This window comes from Hemitrygon akajei, chromosome 4 (genome assembly GCF_048418815.1).
Source record: "Hemitrygon akajei chromosome 4, sHemAka1.3, whole genome shotgun sequence".
NCBI lineage: Eukaryota > Metazoa > Chordata > Chondrichthyes > Myliobatiformes > Dasyatidae > Hemitrygon > Hemitrygon akajei.
Genome location: NC_133127.1, coordinates 100,916,967 through 100,936,315, shown reverse-complemented (window position 1 = coordinate 100,936,315; position 19,349 = coordinate 100,916,967). Strand labels below are relative to the sequence as shown.

The 19,349-nt window shown below is 39.9% G+C and overlaps 1 protein-coding gene across 1 annotated transcript in view; it reads left to right on the top strand.

Moving 5' to 3' along the window:
• ablim2 (actin binding LIM protein family, member 2) overlaps positions 1-19,349 on the top strand; it is a 381,429-nt gene that overhangs the window by 225,049 nt on the left and 137,031 nt on the right. Inside the window, exons 7-9 of the mRNA XM_073043109.1 lie at positions 2,546-2,633; positions 10,771-10,829; positions 14,800-14,877. Of these exons, the coding sequence (XP_072899210.1) occupies positions 2,546-2,633; positions 10,771-10,829; positions 14,800-14,877 (225 nt within the window). The remainder of the gene's footprint in view (positions 1-2,545; positions 2,634-10,770; positions 10,830-14,799; positions 14,878-19,349) is intronic.

Sequence of the window (19,349 nt, the reverse complement as noted above, 5' to 3'; positions counted from 1 at the left end):
TAGTCAGTGTGACTTTGTGTGTGGTAGGTCATGTCTAACCAATTTTATAGAGTTTTTCAAGGAAGTTACCAGGAAAATGGATGAAGGCAAGGCTGTGGATGTTGTCTACATGGACTTTAATAAGGCATTTGAAAGGTCCCGCATGGGAGGCTGGTCAAGAAAATTCAATCTCTCGGCATACAGAATGAGGTAATAAATTGAACTGGACATTGGTTCTGTGGAAGCCAGAGAGTGGTTGTAGAGGGTTGCCTCTCTGACTGGAAGCCTGTGACTAGTGGAATACCGAAGGGATAGTGCTGGGTCCTTTGTTGTTTGTCATCTATATCAACAATCTGGATAACGTGGTTAACTGCATCAGCAAATTTGCGGTTGACTCCATTGGGGGTATAATGGACAGTAAAGGAGGCTATTATGACTTGCAGAGGGATCTGCATCACCTGGAAAAATGGGCTGAAAAATTGCCGATGGAATTTAATACTTACAAGTGTGAGGTTTTGCACTTCGGTAGGACCAAGGAGGGTATGTCTTACACAGTGAACAGTAGGGCACTGCGGAGTGTGGTAGAAAATAGAGATCTGGGAATACAGGTCTATAATTCATTGAAGATGGCGTCACAGGTAGATGGGGTCGTAAAGAAATTTTTTGGCACTTTGGCCTTCATAAATCAATGTATTGGTACAGAAGATGGGATGTTATGTTGAAGTTGTATAAAATGTTGGTGAGGCCTAATTTGGAGTATTGTGTGCAGTTTTGGTCCCCTACTTGCAGGAAAGATGTAAGCAAGGTCGAAAGAGTACAGAGAAAATTTACAAGGATGTTGCTGCATCTGGAGGGTCTGAGTTATAAGGAATGATTGAGTTGTTAGGACTGTATTCTTTAGAAATTAGAAGACTGAGAGAGGTTTGATAGACGTATACAAAATTATGAGGGGTATAGATAGGGTAAACGCGAGCAGTGTTTTTCCACTGAGGTTGGATGGGACTACAACCAGAGGTCGTGGCTTACGGGTGAAAGGTGAGAAGTTTAGGAGAACATGAGGGGAAAGTTCTTCACTCAGAGGGTTGTGAGAGTGTGGAATGAGCTGCCAGCACAAGTACTGCAGATGGGCTTGAATTCAATGTTTAAGAGAAGTTTGGATAGGTACATGGATAGTAGGGATATGGAGGACTATAGTTCTGGTGCAGGTCGATGGGAGTAGGCAGTTTAAGTTATCTCAGCATGTACTAGATGAGCTGAAGGTCCTGTTTCTGTGCTGTACTCCCTATGACACTGCTGGACTCAGCAGCAGAGCAGGTGGTTAGATGTGCTACCTCTTGTCTTGCAGTGAATTTTGCACTGCATTATTAGAGTACAAAAGTCTGAAATGTATTGAATAGTATATTGCAGCGACCTGGTTATTTATTCGCCCACAAACGAGAAAATCTGCAGATACTGGAAATCCGAGCAGCACACACAAAATGCTGGAGGAATTCAGCAAGCCAGGCAGCTTCTATGAAAAAAAAAGTACAGTCGATGTTTCGGGCTGAAAGCTTTTGGCAGGGCAGTGTTTCTGATCCCTGCTGACAGAAGCAGCAAATTTTACAATTGAAATTAATGACAAGAATTCATAATAATTTCATTTACCTTTTCGGTAAACTTCAGTTGCAACATCATGTTGGATTTACAAACGGATATCAGGATATTCAATGTCAAGTAGTTGATCATAGTTAATGCTTCTTGGTAGAAAATTACAGTTTAGTAATCTTATTCTTACATTTTTTTAATGCGAAATATCACTTGACAGCCCTTTGAAAAATTGCTTATGTTTATGTGAATTAGCAGATCAAGTGCTAAGGCAGTTAAATCCTTTTGAGACATGAAAGCAACATGAAGGAGTAAATCTAAAATGTGCTTAGTATTCATGGATTTTCTTACAAGGTTAATTTCTAAATTCTCCACACTGATGAATCATACTCAGTAAAGGATAGTGTTATAGAAACAAAATACCTTTTTGATTAAAGTTATAATGTCTCCATACAGTTTGTTCCTGCCCCAGACGTGTTTGCTTAATTGAGCAAAGGCTGCCTAGCAAAGTCAGAGGGTAAGCACTGTAAACCACTCAGTGTATTTTCCATTAAAGCACAAGTAAAAAGAGTCTCCAAGTCACTTGCGAAATTTCAATGTTTGGAGGTAGTGGATAAAATAGAAAGCTACTGCCTTCTTGGGCCTCCAGACTTCCCCCAGAATTAAGATATGACACTGTAGAAAGCAGTACTAGAATTTGTGTGATGACTGGTAGAGGTGCCTTTGGTGTGATGTTGAGCACAGAGGAGTTGAGCTTAGCACAAATGAAATTTTAATTTATATTTATCTTTGGAGACATTTTTGACATGTGGAAGAGGTTGGGAATGAAATATATCTAATGAATCACCACATTTATTCAAACTGAACAGAAGCTGAAATTATGATAAAATAATTATTTCTGTTAATTAATATGAAAATTGAACCAATCTGCAAAACATAAGTACACTAATAAAATTAGCCATTAACCTCATTTATTTTCTAGGCGGGAGACAAACATTATCATCCAGACTGTGCACGATGTGCCAGGTGCGAGGAGATGTTTGCAGAAGGGGAAGAAATGTATCTGCAAGGTATAAAAACTAATGAATGAACTTTTGACAATCTATATTACTTTTTACTTCACACTTTAATTAGGCTGCTCAATGCAACCTTAGAACTTTGCATTCTGCTCATTTTATAAGCAGAGTTTTGTGAGGTTACTCGAAGTTACAGTTTAATGTGATTCACCTTGATAAGAATTCAGGCTTATTAATGAAACAATCCTACTTATACAGTAGTTAATATATTTAGATAAAAATCATTGAGCAAAAGAATATTTGATCAAAAGGAGTGAAAGTGATATTAAAAATGAAAACTGGAATTCTGGTCTGCTGGATTAAATGAAAATTTATAAACAGATTCATTTTGCAATGCTGTTTAGTGGATTGCACAACTGGGTCTAGGAGATGTGACATTCAAAGTGATCGCATTAATAGTTTACCTGCTGTTCTTTGGGCAGGGCTTGCTTTTTTTTGGAGATGCCCTCCAGATATTGTGATCTGGATATACTAATTTGGAATTGCTTATTGCTTTGGATTTAAACTTGGGATTGATAGTTCAACATATAGTTCATAAGGACTTAAATGGCTGTGAAGTACCTTTGAATATATTGAGGGCATGGCATGCACAATATGCATGTTCAGAAAAACTAGAAATTTCAGGGAAGAGCATTTTCAAGATCAAGATGTAGCAGCTATTCTGGTAAAGGTAAGGTAGGGTAGATGGAAAATATCTTTGTTGCCAAATTAGATACTTGTGCCTACTGGGACTGGGAAAAAATAAGAAGGAAATTTAAATCACTGAATCGCTTCAAAATTATGTTCAATGTTCATTGGAATTCAGTTAACATTGGTAAATTTGGAACCTTTGAAGATCTGTAATCTTATCCTTAGTATCTTCATATTGTTTTGCCAGAGAAAGGTTTCTAAATGTTCCTTTGATCCTAACTCATAATGAATTAATAGTACCGAATTAACCGTCAACCATCAGGCTCTCGACCCAGAGGGGATAACTTCATTCAGCTTAACTTGACTGAACTGTTCCCACAACCTATAGACTGAAATTCACCTGCTAAATGTCCCCAAAGGATGGTAAGAAGACTCCTATGATCCTCTCAGGCATTCTCACAGTCTTTTGTGGGACTTCTGGTCCAGTGCTTGGCTGCTCTCATACCAGTTAAGATGGGAGGTGGAGAGCCTTGCTTGCCTCAATCTCCTAAAGAAGTGGAGACACTACTGTGCCACCTTGTTCAGGGAGGTGATATTAAGGACCAGATAATGTCATCCATGGTGTGAACTTGGTGCACTTAACTCTCCATACGGAGGAGACATGTAGCAGAGGGGGATGGTTCATCTGCACCTTTCTGAAGTCCATTATGATTCCCTTGGTCCTCTGCATGTTCAGACTTGTGTTGTTCTTCTCACACCAGTCCACCAGCCACTCCACTTCCTCCCTGTACTGCGACTCATCATTGTTGTTGATGAGGCCGACCACTGTTGTGTCATCCGCAAACTTGGTTTGAGCTGAATCCTGCGACTCACTCATGTGTCAGCAGTGTGAACAGAGGTGGGCTGAGCACACAGCCCTGGGAAGCGCCAGTGCTCAGCATAACGGGAATAGAGACATTGCTGCCCTCAAGGGCTGACTGTGGCCTTTCTGATAAGTCCAGGATGCAGTTGCAGAGGGAAGTTTTGAGGGCCAGCGAGGACAGTTTCCCCACCAGTTTTTTGGGGGGTGGGGATATGATAATGTTACACACCAAACTGAAGTCTGTGAACAGCATTCTGACATATGGGACTCTTTTTTCCAGGGGGACAGGACAGAACGGAGGGTAGAGGCTATTGCATCATCAATGGATCAATTTGAGCAATAAGTGAACTAGGAAGAGTCCAATATAGCTGGGAGAAAGGCTTTAATGTGTTCCATGACCAGCCACTCAAATAATTTCATAATGGTTGATGTTAATGCCAACAGACGACACTCATTCAGGCAGGTTACTATCGCCTTCTTTGGTACTCGAATGATGGTTGCCACCTTGAAAACTGAGGGGACAGTAGACTGTTCCAAAGAGATGTTGATTATATCAGTCAGCATCTCAGCTGAGCACCACAGTCTTTCAGAACCTGACCTGGTATATTATTGGGCACTGCAGCTTTGCATGGGTTGAGTCTGGCCAGGGTCTTCCTCACCTCAGCTTCTTCCAGGCGGAGTGTCTGCTCCCCTGGGATGAGAGGTGCCTTCCTCGCCATCACTTTCTTCTGCAAATCAAACCCGGCATAAAAACCAGTCAGCCTGTTGGGGAGTGAGGCATCCTGGTCACTGACGAGCAAGGTAGACTTGTAGTCTGTAATCCTCTGAATTCCCTGCTGCATGCACCTCGTATCTCTGGTATCGCAGAGGTAGCTGTATATTCTCTGAGAATGCTCCCTTTTTGCCTTCATGGCAGAGTAGGAAAGCACAGTTCTTGCTTCCCTGAGAGCTGTCGGATACATTTTGTGATAATAACAACCTCAGTACACTTCTCCGTGGGTGCAGTCAAGATGAAGAGTCTTGCCTGGAACAATGTGTGGTGGCCCAGAATAGACAGATAGATTGAAGACTTGACTAAGAGCTGTTTGAGATGCCAAAAAGTTCAAAATTCACCTCCACAGGCACCGTTACACCTGTGAGAGTGGTTGTCATCACTATAGGAAAGGGTACATATTGACTTTGCTGGATGATTCATGGACTCATTCTGATTGCTGATTGCTGACTGGAGGTCATTCCAATGAAGTCAACCACCTCAGAAAAGGCTGTTTCAACTCTGAGGACTATCTTCACCATAAATGGCTTACCAGGACAAATTGTGAGTGACAATGGACCACAGTACACATCAAAAGAGTTTAGACTATTCATGAAGAAAAATCAGCATCAAACATTCCAAGTCAGCTGAAAGGTTTATCCAAATCTTTAAGAAATCTTTAAGAAAAGCTATGGACAAGGAGGGCATTTTTCTACAGCACAAGGTGGACAATTTCCTTTCTGTGTATCAAAATTCTGTACACGCGATGACAAATCAAACTCCTGCAATGCTGTTCACAAGCAAGAATCTGAGATCTCACATAGACCTCTTGAAACTAGAACCATGGAGGGAAGTGCAGAATAAACAGTTCAACCAGTTGCCAAGTGAATCAGCAAGAAGCTTTGAGATTGGACAGGAAGTCCTAATGTGTGATTACCAAGAAGATATATGGACACCTGCTAGGATAGCTACAAGAACTGGACCACTGATGTACACAGTGGGTGTTGGAGATCATACATGGAGACATCATGTGGACTGAGTACCAGATGCTCAACTGAAGAACACACCTGAGTCGACTGCATCCAGCAAGATGGATACATTACAGCTGCTGGACTTACCCCTCAGTGACGATCATGTCACTGACAGCAACATGACACCTGCAGCAGAGAAAGTTGTCCTTGACAAGACACCAGCCAAACCTGATGCTACTCCACAAGTCCAGAGGTGCTATCTGAAAGAAACAGAGTGCCACTCAAAAGACTGAATCTTTAGTATAGTGAAATTAGTTATGGACCATTATTGTGAAAGCATGTTTATTTGAATATGGTTTGTGAAAGGGAAATTGAATGTTTTGTACATATACAGTTTTATGTTACATTAATCTAAAGGGAGAGGAAATGTAATGTATGGATCTATTTCTTTTAGAGCAATGACTCTCCTTAGCCTTGGACTGATAACACCTATGCACATTGATCTGCTCTCTCTCACTACAATGTGAATATACCAGTTAAAGCCATCTCCCACATGCGTGCTTTTATTTGATTGATATGATACAACAATCCAAATCATTGATATAGATGACAAACAACAAAGGACCCAGCACCAATCCCTGTGGCACATCAGGCCTGCAGTCAGAGAGGCAACCCTCTACTACCACTCTCAGACTTCTCCCCCAAAAGTCAATGTTTAATCTGATTTACTACCTCATCTTGAATGCTGAGCAATTGAATCTTGTTGACCAGCTACCCATGTGGTACTTTGTAAAATCCCTTACTAAAGTCCATGTAGACAACATCCACCACCTTGCCTTCATCCAGTTTACTGGTAAATTCCTCAAAAAATTATTTTGGTTAGACATGACCTACCACACACACAGTCATACTGCCTATACTTAATCAGTTCATGTCTATCCAAATACATATATCCAGACCCTTAGAATACTTTCCAATAACTTTCTCACAACTGATGTCAAACTCATTGGCCTATAATTTCCTGCTTTCTCTTTAGATCCTTTTTTAAAAAGTGGAACAACATTGATTATCCTCCAATCTATGTTCCCCATTACTACCTCACCAGCAGTGCTCCAATATCAACTCTGACCTTCCTTTTACTCTTTATATAACCAAAAAAACTTCTGGTATCCTGTTTTATTGGCTAGTCATCTTTGCTTTCATATTCTAGTCCTCTTGAGGTGATTGCTAACATTGAATTTATCTACCTCAACACAGACTCAACCTGCATACTAACCTTTAGGGAATCCTACACAAGGAGCTCCCAGGTCCCTTTGCACCTCATTTTTTTTGTATTTTCTCTTAATTTAGAAAATAATCAACCCTTTCAATTCTTCTACCAAAGTGCATGACCGTACATTTCCCAACACTGTATTCCATCTGCCACTTCTTTGCTCATTTTCCTAATCTGTCTAAGTCCTTCTGTAACCTCAGAACTACCTGCCCTAGCACTCTCTTCATATCATCTGCAAACTTTGCAACAAAGCCCTCAATTCCATCATCCAAAACATTAACATATACCATAAAAAGAATCAGTCCCAATACAGACCCTTGTGGAACACCTCCAGGTCAAGCATTAAAAGGCTCCCTTTATACCCACTCTTTGCCTCCTGCCAATCATTGACAGCTTTATCCATGCTAGCATCTTTCCTATAATACCATGGGCTCATAACTTGTTAAGCAGCCTCATGTAAGGCACCTTGTCAAAGGCCTTCTGAAAATCCAAGTACACAACATTAACCAATGGTCCTTTGTCTATCCTGCTTGTTATTTCTACAATGAATTGTTAGGCAAGATAGTCCCTTGAGGAAACCATGCTGACTGTGACCTGTTTTATCATATGCCTCCAAGTACTCCAAAACCACATCCTTAACTATGAACTCCAACATCTTCCCAACCACTGAGGTCAGACTAATTGGTCTGTAATATCCTTTCTTATGTCTCTCTCCCTTGAAGAGAGGAATGACATTTGAAATTTTTCAGTTTTCTGGAAACCATTCCAGAATCTAGTAATTCTTGAAAGATCATTACTAATGCCTCCACGATCTCCTCAGCTACTCTTTCAAAGCCCTGGGGTGTACACTGTCTGGTCCAGGTGACTTACATACCTTAAGACCTTTCAGTTTTCCGAGAACCTTCTCCCTACATATGGTAACTTCACACTCTTCATGATCCCCTGACACCTGGAATTTCCACCATGTGGATAGTGTCTTCCACAGTGAAGAATGATGCAAAATACTTACAGTTTGTCCACTATTTTCTTATGCCCCATTATTACCTCTCCCACATCATTTTCCAGTGGACCTTCTTAATGACTTTTTAGTTGCCTTCTTTTGGTTTTTAAAAGCTTCCCAATCCTTGGACTTCCCACAATTCTTTTTTCTCTACTGTATGTCCTCTCTTTGGCTTTTATGTTGGCTTTGACTTCTCTTGTTAGCCACAGTTGTGTCATCTTGCCTTTAGAATTCTTGCTTTTTGGGATGTATAAATCCAGTGCCTTCCAAGTTGCTTCCAGAAATTCCAGCCATTGCTGCTCTGCAAATTTTATTTTCCAGTCTATTCTGGCCAACTCCTCTCTCATGCCTCTGTGATCCCCATTACTCCACTATAATACTAACACTTTAACTGCTCCTCAAATTTCAGGGTGAATTCAATCATCTTATGCTCACTTTTCCCTAAAGGTTCTTTTACCTTAAGCTCTTTAATCAATTCCAGTTTAGTGTGCAACACTCAATCCAGAACAGCTGATCCTCTAGTGGGCTCAACTACAAGCTGCTCTATAAAGCCATCCCGTAGGCATTCTACGATTTCCCCTTTTTGGGATCCAGTACCAAACTGATTTTCCCAATCTAACTGCATATTGAAATCCTCCATGACTATTGTAACATTGCCCTTTTGGCATGCATTTTCTTTCTCCTGTTGTAATTTGCGTTCCCATCGGGGTCTTTTTACCCTTGAAGTTCCTTAGCTCTATCCATAATGATTCAACGACTTTTGACCCTATGTCACCTTGTTCTAATGATTTGATTTAATTTTTTACCAACTGAGCAATACCTCTTCTGCTTTCTTGCCTTTCCTTTCAAAAGAATTGGTTACCTTGGACATTAAGCTACCAGCTGTAATCCCCTTTTAGCCATGATTCAGTGATGCTTACAACATCATACATGACAATCTGTGACGGTGCTTCATCTACCTTATTCTGTACACTGCGCACATTCAAATATAACACCCTCAGTCCTGTATTCACCTTTTTCGATTTTTGTCTACCTTTTACATTGCAACTCCACCTGTTGACTGCAATTTTGCCCTATCATCAGCCTTTCCTTTCAAGGAGTCTCACTACACATTGCCCTTGTTTGTAAAACACGTACCTCATCCTCAGCACTATCATTTTGGTTCCCAGCCCCCTGCCAAATTAGTTTAAACCCTCCTGAACAACTCTCATGAACCTGCCCATTCTTATTCATGTAAATATGGATACAGCCACCATGGGTCTTGCCTGAGATCGCTGGGATCCTGTCAGCCCGAAATACGCTGAAACCGTCCAGCTGGATGACTGCATCTGGTATGGAATCATGAAGTACCTTGTCTCTCACTGATTCAGTCTCAGGCGCAGGTAGTCTAGTTGATTTTCAAATGAATGGATGTTTGCCAGTAAGAATGACAGGAGTGCCAGCATGAAAGGCTTCAATCTAAATCACTCCTGGTTTCCAGCTTGCTTATTTCCTTGAGCATCGCTTTCTGTGGTGCCTTTCCTGGATGTCTGAAGCAGGCAATGGTGTGCACAATAAGCTCAAGCTGCGGTGCTCCTCTGCAGTCCAACAGTTCACTAGCGAGAGGGAATTGCTGTGCACAGTATATTTAATAGTCAGCAGCGTCTTCTGATCATAACAAAAATGTAAAGGACATGGGCAAGCTATTACACCCAGAGACGGAGTGGTCACTGCATCTGAACATGCTGCGATCCTCCTCAACAACCTCACACCTTTTATTCACACTTTGAAAGGAAGAATAGCATTTCACCTGTGAAAATTCCCACAACATTTGGTGACCCCGTCACTCTGTCTCAGAAGTCAATGTCAGATCATCCTTCAAAGTATCAGGAGTACTTGCCTGAGTACTGAAAATTTGTGTTGATCAGTTTCTGGAGTGTTCAAGGATGGCTTCAGAGTGGACTGCATTCCTTCCTATTTCAAAGGGCAGCAATCATATTGCTGCTGCCTCAGTGGCTATCGACTGGTAGCACTCACATCTACTGTAATGACGTGCTTCTGGAGGATGAGTGTGGCTAGAATTAACTCCTGCCTGAGCAAAGATCTGGACTTGATGCAGTTTGTCTGTTGCAGACACGATCTCACTGGGTCTCCACTCAGCTTTGAGTATCTAGACAACTGCAAATATATGTCAGGTTACTGTTGTGACTGCAAGTTGTCATCCAGAATTTCTTTTGTGGAGCTCCCTGATATAGCAGCAGTTTAAGGTATAAATGTGTGCATTGATTGATAATATTTTAGATTTATTACAGGAATGAGACTCATTCTGCTGTTTTGTATTTGCAAAAATGCCAATTGATATAGTCAAAATTCCAAGAGAGTAGTAACTTGAAATCTTCAAGTTTTGAGCATATTTTCACCTTGTGCATTCTTTTGGGTACAACAATAAAACAAGCAATATCTCTCCCTTTCAGTTCACCTGGTTCTCATACACAAAATTCATTTGGGGAAACAGGCCAGCCACAACATTCTTCCATAATTTTTATGGTCTATCTGCACAGAGAGATATGAACAGGATAATGATAAAGTGGATCTTGATATGTTGAACTTAAATTTAAATTCATACCTTCCTATTTTGTTTATTTTTTGCTTCTACTTGCTACAGGTACTTTAATTTGGCATCCAGTCTGTAAACAAGCTGCTAGGGCAGAAGAGAAGCAAAAAGTAAGTTGAAAGAAATATTGTCACATGTGTAACTAAATAATTGAGTAAAGCACCAATTATTTATATTTTAATAAGTTATTACCATAATAATTAGATTACAACAATCTCAAATAGTCTCAGTTGTTCATGATTTTTTAACGTTTAAGTTTATGTTTTATAATGTAGCTACTTAATTTTATTGTTTTTCCAAATTGTAAATGGCTAGATTATAATCCTGCTTTTCTGTGCTGGTTCATTAAGCAATATTAAAATTTCTGCTGTATTTATTTTATTGAGATTCTTTAGCATTGAAGTAAAACAAAGTTTAAAATTACATTAACAGAACAACTATACATGTGTTACTCTGCATGAATACTGGTGAAAAATAATACACATACATGTCCACAAGTATGTGACTTGTATTTGGTTACCTAGAGTAACAGAAAATGTGGAAATACTTGATTAGTTGTTTCTAAACCAGATATGAATTACAAATTTGTCTGAACCCATTTAACCATGAACTTCCTATTGCTTTAATTGGCTGCAGCCATAGAGTTTGTTCAGTAAGCCTAAGTGATGAATGTATCAAGTAAAAGTGTTCTAATAGGAACAGAGGAAAAACTATTACCTTTGTTCACAAAGTCATTGACAGGTTAACCATTTCTTAAAATAATCATAAAAAGTAAGAGAAATCAGTGAACATCTGTTTATATACAAACTGTCTGAAGCATACGGTACTCTGGCACGTGGACAGGTTCTTACAGCATGTAATATAACTTATGGAGATTAAGTATTTGGAGCAGTGCAATTAGTTCCATGCTGCTTTGACTTGACAAAGGAGCTGGAATGATTGAACAAATTGCAAATCCCCTAGTGCTCAAATTTAAACATTATATCTCAATGCCATTTTTTGTGAAGCATATAAGATGGAAAGAAAGATATTTCTCTGAATGTACTTACGTCACCAGTAAGACATTTAACTCGTGAATAATGCTTTAAAAAAATCACTAAACTGATTTGGCGTGAAATGTGGAAAGGACAGTTTGTGAATTCCATCGCTCCAGAAATTTAGTCATAATTTCAGGGTGCAAACTTCACTAGAACCAAGGAGGTTCCAAAATGTCTGCTTTATTTACAGTTAAACCTTCAATGAATATAAGCAATACAAGAAATGAGGGGTGAGAAATTGAAGATTTATGTCATCACTGGAAGCTTCCAGGGACTGTAGACTTGTTTGGTGAGAACACATGCGATGATACTATTTCTGATGATATTACTTCTCATGTGGCACTCATTTTGGAACATTTTTGAGGTCATTTGGACTGCAGCATTTGGATATGATTGTTGTTGGGCTCCTGGGTCAACAAGGTCTTCCCAATGTATTGCTGGTCAGGGATGGCCAGCACTGAATTGTTGCGAAGATCCTTCCTTATTTTATAATCTCCAACTCCACACCCACCCCGCAGATCCTTCTAGTACCTCCCAACTATACCCTCCAGACTCTCTGATTCCCTGACCAACTGATCCCATGCTATTCTGATCAACTAGGCCTAAAGTCTTTGGAGGCCTGCAATGATGGTATCAATCTTCAATTCCTTCCTCCTCCTTCCCCCACCACCCCACCATTTCTTATCACTTACCTTTTGGAGGAAATTGCTTATGTTATGAAGATTTGAACTTAGCAGGTGTTTGAGAAATTAAAGAGAGAATCAGGAAGGAAGGAAACAAAACTAGAATTTAGAAATATTTGAAGCAAATAAATAGGAAGTGGAAACATAGGCATATAGCAAATTGGATCAAAGAACAAAGAGCAAAGTTAACTGCATACTGCATTCCAAATTGGAGAGTTGAACTGGCAGCACGTGGCCATAAATGGTATTGATCTAAAGGTCCGTGACAGTAATGTGGGTGGACGGTGACCAAAATTGGCATTTTGACACTTGAGAAGAGCAAACGAAGAGGTAAAAGTGCTAAGGTTGCATTGTTAACTAGAGGTATCATCAAAATGGTGATTATAAAAAGACAATGGTTGGCAGAATACTGCATACAATTATAATCAGTAAGTAGCAGCAGAGGAAAAAAACAACAGAGCTATTTATTAGCCTCTATACAGTGTTAAAATAAGTATAAATTAGAAGTGCATAAAAGTGGGAAAATGAATATCATGAGGTCACTAACATTCATGCAGACTGAGCAAATAAAATGTTGAGTTTGAATTATTTGGTAAGTTTTTAACTCAATATGTTGAGGAACTGATCATGGAACAGACTACTTTAAATCTAGAACTACAATGAGAAAGATCTAATTAATAAAGTTATTGCAAGAGAGCCCAGGAAGGAGTGGTGGATTTCAATCTGAACCCAGGATTTTTGATGTAAGCAAAGGAAATTACGAAGGTATGAGGTTTCATTGAAACTTGAAGGGCCAGTTGGTCTATTCTTGCTCCTATTTCTTGTGTTCCTATATATCTCATTGCCAATACAATATTTGTCTTTCATGGCTCATTCCCCAATCCTAGCCAATCACCAAATATGATCCTAGGACCACTTCTCTCTTCTTTGGCACAAATCATTCTGAATTCACACCCCCTGCCCCCTCCAATTGTAACAAAGGTCAGCCAAAGGTTCTTTCTGTGGAGTTTACACATTCACCCTGTGAGCTTACGAGTTCTCCCCAGGTGCTCTGGCTTCCTCCTATACCAAAAGACGTGTTGGTTGTTAGATTACCCCTAGTGTGATAACATTGAGTTAGGAGTGTGGGGATTACATGAGGGAAATAGTTTACAGAGAAATAACCGGGTTAATAGAAATGTTCTGAGAGTCAACATAGATCTGGGACCCAAGAGCAAGGAATGAGCCAATGTTTGGCCATTGCTTGGAGCTGGTTCAATGTGGCAGGATCTGTGCCCCAGAGCGAGGAAGAACCTGATGTTTGATCGATGTAAGTGCCAATTTGAATTGGAAAGATTGGGTGTGGGCCAAATTGAGGTGGCTGGGCCCACCTGGGCCTCAAGAGTGTATTAAAGCAGCAGGGCCCGGGTCTAAGAGGGAGGAACGACCCAAGGTTTAGATGCATTAAGCACTGGACCATACTGAAAAGGTCAGGGTGTTGGGACTGGAGGTGAGGGACAGGCCAGTTCAGCTCACTGCTCTGCAAGGTTTACTTGTCTCTGTCCTGAACTGAGCCTGTGGCCTGCAACTAACAGGCTCCTGGATTGGCTGCAGTGATGACTGGCTTTGTTCCTATGGACTCACTTTTGTGAACTTCATTTCTGAATGTTACTTGCTTACTTTTATTGTTTGCATGATTTGTTTTTTTTCCTTGCACTTTTTTGATGGTTTTTTTTAATGGCTTCTTGTGGGTTTCTTTGTTTTGTGGCTGTCTGTAAGGAGACAAATCTTAAGGTTGTATATAGTATACATACTTTGATAATAAATCTGCTTTGAAATTTGAAGTGGCATCCTATCTAATGAAATCCAAATTAAAATAATATTTCTTATTTCACATTGCCTAATCCTAATTCTTGACCACAGTGTTGGCATAATTTTTCTTCCCCTTCCACTCCAGGTCATAAAGCATAGGCCTTAATGAGACTAAAACTCTGTGATTTTTCAAATGAAACGTCAACAGATCAAGTCTTTTCACTTAGATAACCAAAAGAAAACATGAAGCAGGACTAAGTAGTGGCCATTTGGCCACTTGAGGCTTTTGTATTGTTTATCAAAATAATGGACCATCTACCTTAACACATTCTCCTGCACTATTCTTGTGTCCCTTAATTCTTTTTATATCCAGAAATCTTTCAATCTTGACTGAATTTGGTAACTAAGTATTCATGTCTTCAAATATTCATTGCCATCTTCACAAACAAAATTTTACTCATATCTGTCTAATGTGGTTTGTTACTTATTCTTAGACTGTAATCATATATGCTAAGGTATGGATGTATGTTCTAATTTTGATAACAGCTGATATGTTGTTTTGCCCTTAGGTTACTCGTGCATCTTCTGAGAGCATCACATCTGTACCAGCCTCAAGTACTTCAGGATCCCCAAGCCGTATAATATATGTAAGTTTATTCAGTATTCTCAATATTTAGAATTCTTCAATATTTGTGGTGTGAACACTGACTGCAATGAATACTATGAATAGGTAAGGAAGAGGAAGGAAATAAACTAAGTATATACACAATCATGTATGTGAGATCAAAGAAGTTTGCAAATAATGTAGTTTTGAAGAATGGTGTAGTGTGGAGGTAGTGGTAGAGAATGAAAATAAGTGTTCCACACTCCATGCTCCATTTTTGAATTAATTAACTCCTGTCTTGTATAATTTTGTTCAGTAGAAGATAAGTACACTATTTATTACTAACCATTTTGATGATGGAAAACGAATGTCAGATGTTGAGCTTTGTTTACTAAAATCACAAAATGTAATTTTAGGGCTTCTAAGTTTTCAAATGAATTTTTTCTGCAATTTGTTATAATAAATTTAAGTGATTCTCAGGAACATAGTAACAATTATCTTGACTTTATATCCAGATGTTACTGAACAAGAACAACTAATAACTGCTTGGTGGTCCAGAATAAATTTATGAGGATATCTTGAATAATGTTTAATTACATAATAATATAACCACACAGTCTATTTCAACCTATTGGAGTTCTTTTGAATTTCAAGAGAAAGAGAGAATACCCCTTTATCCACTGCAGATCAACTCAATTAACCCAATGAGAAGATAGCTGCCACAAATTTGGTCCTATGTTTATGCCAACCATTAAACTGGTATCTATATTAATCCTATTTAGCAGCACGTGGTCCATAAACCTTCCATGCAATTCAAACACTCATTTAGTTAGAATAAAATACTGTGAGATATTTACCTCCACTGTAGTCATCTTCAGCTGTCTCATCAGTGATCTTCCATTCACTATAACATCAGAAGTGAGATGTTTGCTGATGACTGCACAATGTTCAATTCCATTCACAAGTACTCAGATTCCCATGTCTCAATGCTGCAAGATCAAGACAACATTTCGGCATGGGCTGATAAGTGGCAAGTAATACTTTCACTACAGAAGTGTCCAGTAATAAATGTCTCCAACAAAAGAAAATCTAACTCACTACTGTTACGTACCCTGTAAAGGGTTAAAAGATCCAGCAGAAATGGAACACACCTGGAATCTGGTTTTGCTATAAACAAAACACTAGTTTATTATAGTAAACTTAAAACCAGATAAACCAAGGATTAACAGTGTTAGGCATATATAGGTGTGAGTATATGTTTCCCAAACTCATGCAAGCTTAGGTGGTAAATGATACAGTCTTATGATGGTATGTGAGAAAGTTCAGTTCAATGCATGAGGTTGCTGTTGTTGGTAAGAGAGAGAGATTTGTAATCCAAAGGCGTATGTTGTGAGAAGGCAATTACGTTGATATTCCACAGATTCCAAGACAGCAATACAAAATGACAATGCAGTAGGTTTTATCTCCGAAGTCGTTCCACTCCACACACGAGGTTTCACTGACAGTGATCTTCAACAAATATCCTTTCAACACAAGTGGTACCACACCCGAATTCAGTTATGGGACATTTCAAAGTGGTGGTCACAGGATACTCAAAGAGAAATCCACGTATGGATTATCATCAACAGTAGCTTATCACAAAAAAGAGGACCATCTTCAAGGGAACCACCACCAAGGCAAGAGTTGACACACCAGTAGATTCCACACAGTTACCCCAAACACACACAATGATAGCCACTTATCCAGTTCCACGACATACGAAATAACTCCAACAGTGATTTGCCACAGGGGTGCCTTTCTTTAGTGAACTACCACACTCAGACAAAGGGCAAACACACACGTGGTATTCACAAAGGTTTTCCCCTCACCAGAGAACCCATTCCTGTGGATTAACTAAGTGACAATCACGCTTCCGTAGCCGAACAGAAACAAACTCACCCTCATGGGCTATTTAGAGAGGGAGGCCAAACAGTGATCTCTTCGTCATTAGTTTTCTTCTGTTTCAAACCTTCCTCTCCTCTCTTCTCTTACTGCAAACTTGTTCTAGTTGCAGAAAACTTGTGAGAGTCATTTATCAATACTCTGGATCGATCTCAACTCATCCCTTTTGAGCTACTGAAAGTTTAAACCAGCGACCGATTCACTGGTGTCTTCCATTGACCGAATCCATCTTGACTGTAACTGTGTGTCTGTTGGAGGATCATCTGACCTTGCTTATTCAAAACAAGCTACAGGAAAAATGTAAACAACCTGCAGAGAAACCATAACATCGATTGTCCATCAAATAACTCCACCTCTCTTCGCCATAGCAACTCAGAAGCAGGAGAAGTGTCCTTGCATAAGTCCAAACACAGTGTAGTCAGTAGAAATCCAATAGAGCAGAAGTCAGTCTCATTCTCCCCGCGTTTTAAAGTGACAGACCACAGAAAATATGAACCCTAAGGGTACATAACACTACCTTTAACATTCAGTAGCATTACCATTATCATGGTCACCCTGAAGGTACTATTGAAACTCAACTGGATCATCCACATAAATATTACGGGTATTAGAGTACATTGGAGGCTGGGTATTTTGGGAAAACTACCCAACGTCCTGACACTCTAAAGTTTTTCTACTGTCTACCAATATACAAATCAAGAATGTGATGGAATATCCAACACTTGCTGGATGTTTAGCTCCAGCATCTCTCCAGAGGCTCAAAATCCTCAAGTCAACACTACCTGCTTGACTGACACCCAAACACCTTCTTAAGCTTTCAGTTTCTCATTTTCTCTTTGAACAATGCACATGTACCGTCTACAAAATGCACTACTGTTACATCCATAGGTATTTTAACAGTACCATCAAATTGGCAATCTCTACCACCAAAATGTAAGAGCAGCAGATGTACAACTATTTGATTGTCTGCATACTCTCCTTAAAATCACACGTTTTGACTTGAAAGTATATTGCTAATCCTTCATCACTCTACAACACTGTGACAATACCTTCAGCAGAAGAACAGCCATGGTTCAAAAAGTTGGGTCAATCTTCTCTTGGGTAATTAGGCGAGGACAATAAATGCTGGCATTCACGGTGAAACCCTGATGAATTTAAAAAAAACAAGCACTATCAGGAATGTTTTGGAGTTCCAAAGTAGAGGAGAGATTATAGGGTTAGTGGGTGTTGGCAGTGATGGGTGAAGATGATAAAATAGGTAAACAAGACTCATCAGATTCCAATGTCATGGGGTCAGAATTGTTTGTGTTTAGTAGCTGGCAAGGTATGGGAAAACTGGCCATATTTTAAAATAATTGTTATAGACAATAGGTGCAGGAGTAGACCACTCGGCGCTTCGAGCCAGCACCGCCATTCAATGTGATCATGGCTGATCATCCACAATCAGTACCTCATTCCTGCCCTCTCCCCATATCCCTTGATTCCACCGCTATCTTTAAGAGCTCTATCTAACTCTTTCTTGAAAGCATCCAGAGAATTGGCCTCCACTGCCTTCTGAGGCAGAGCACTTCATTGATCCACAATTCTCAGGGTGAAAAAGTTTTACCTCAACTCCATTCTAAATGGCCTACCCCTTATTCTTAAAACTGTGGCCTCTGGTTCTGGACTTTCCTAACATTGGGAACATGTTTCCTGCCTCTAGCGTGTCTAATCCCTTACTAATTTTATATGTTTCAATCAGATCCCCTCTTATCCTTCTAAATTCCAGTGTATACAAGCCCAGTTGCTCCAATCTTTCAACGTAAGACAGTCCCGCCATCCCAGGAATCAACCTCATGAACCTATGCTGCACTGCCGCAATAGCAAGAATGTCCTTCCTCAAATTTGGAGACCAAAACTGAACACAATACTCCAGGCGTGGTCTCACCAGGGCCCTGTACAACTGTAGAAGGACTCTTTGCTCCTATACTCAGCTCCCCTTGTTATGAAGGCCAACATGCCATTAGCTTTCTACACTGCCTGCTGTACCTGCATCCTTACTTTCAGTGACTGATGAACAAGGACACCTAGATCTTGTAGTACTTCCCCTTTTCCTAACTTGACACCATTCAGATAGTAATCTGCCTTCCTGTTCTTGCCACCAAAGTGGATAACCTCACATTTATCCACATTAAACTGCAACTGCCATGCACCTGCCCACTCACCCAACCTGTCCGTCACCCTGCATTCTCCTTACATCCTCTTCATATTTTGCACTGCCACCCAGCTTTCTGTCATCTGCAAATTTGCTAATGTTACATTTAATCCCTTCATCTAAATCATTAATGTATATTGTAAATAGCTGCAGTCCCAGCACCGAGCCTTGCGGTACCCCACTAGTCACTGCCTGCCATTCTGAAAGGACCAGTTAATCCCTACTGTTTGTTTCCTGTCTGCCAACCAATTTTCTATCCAGGTTAGTACCCTACCCCCAATACCATGTGCTCTAATTTTGCCCACTAATCTCCTATGTGGGACCTTATCAAAGGCTTTCTGAAAGGCCAGGTACACTACATCCACTGGCTCTCCCTTGTC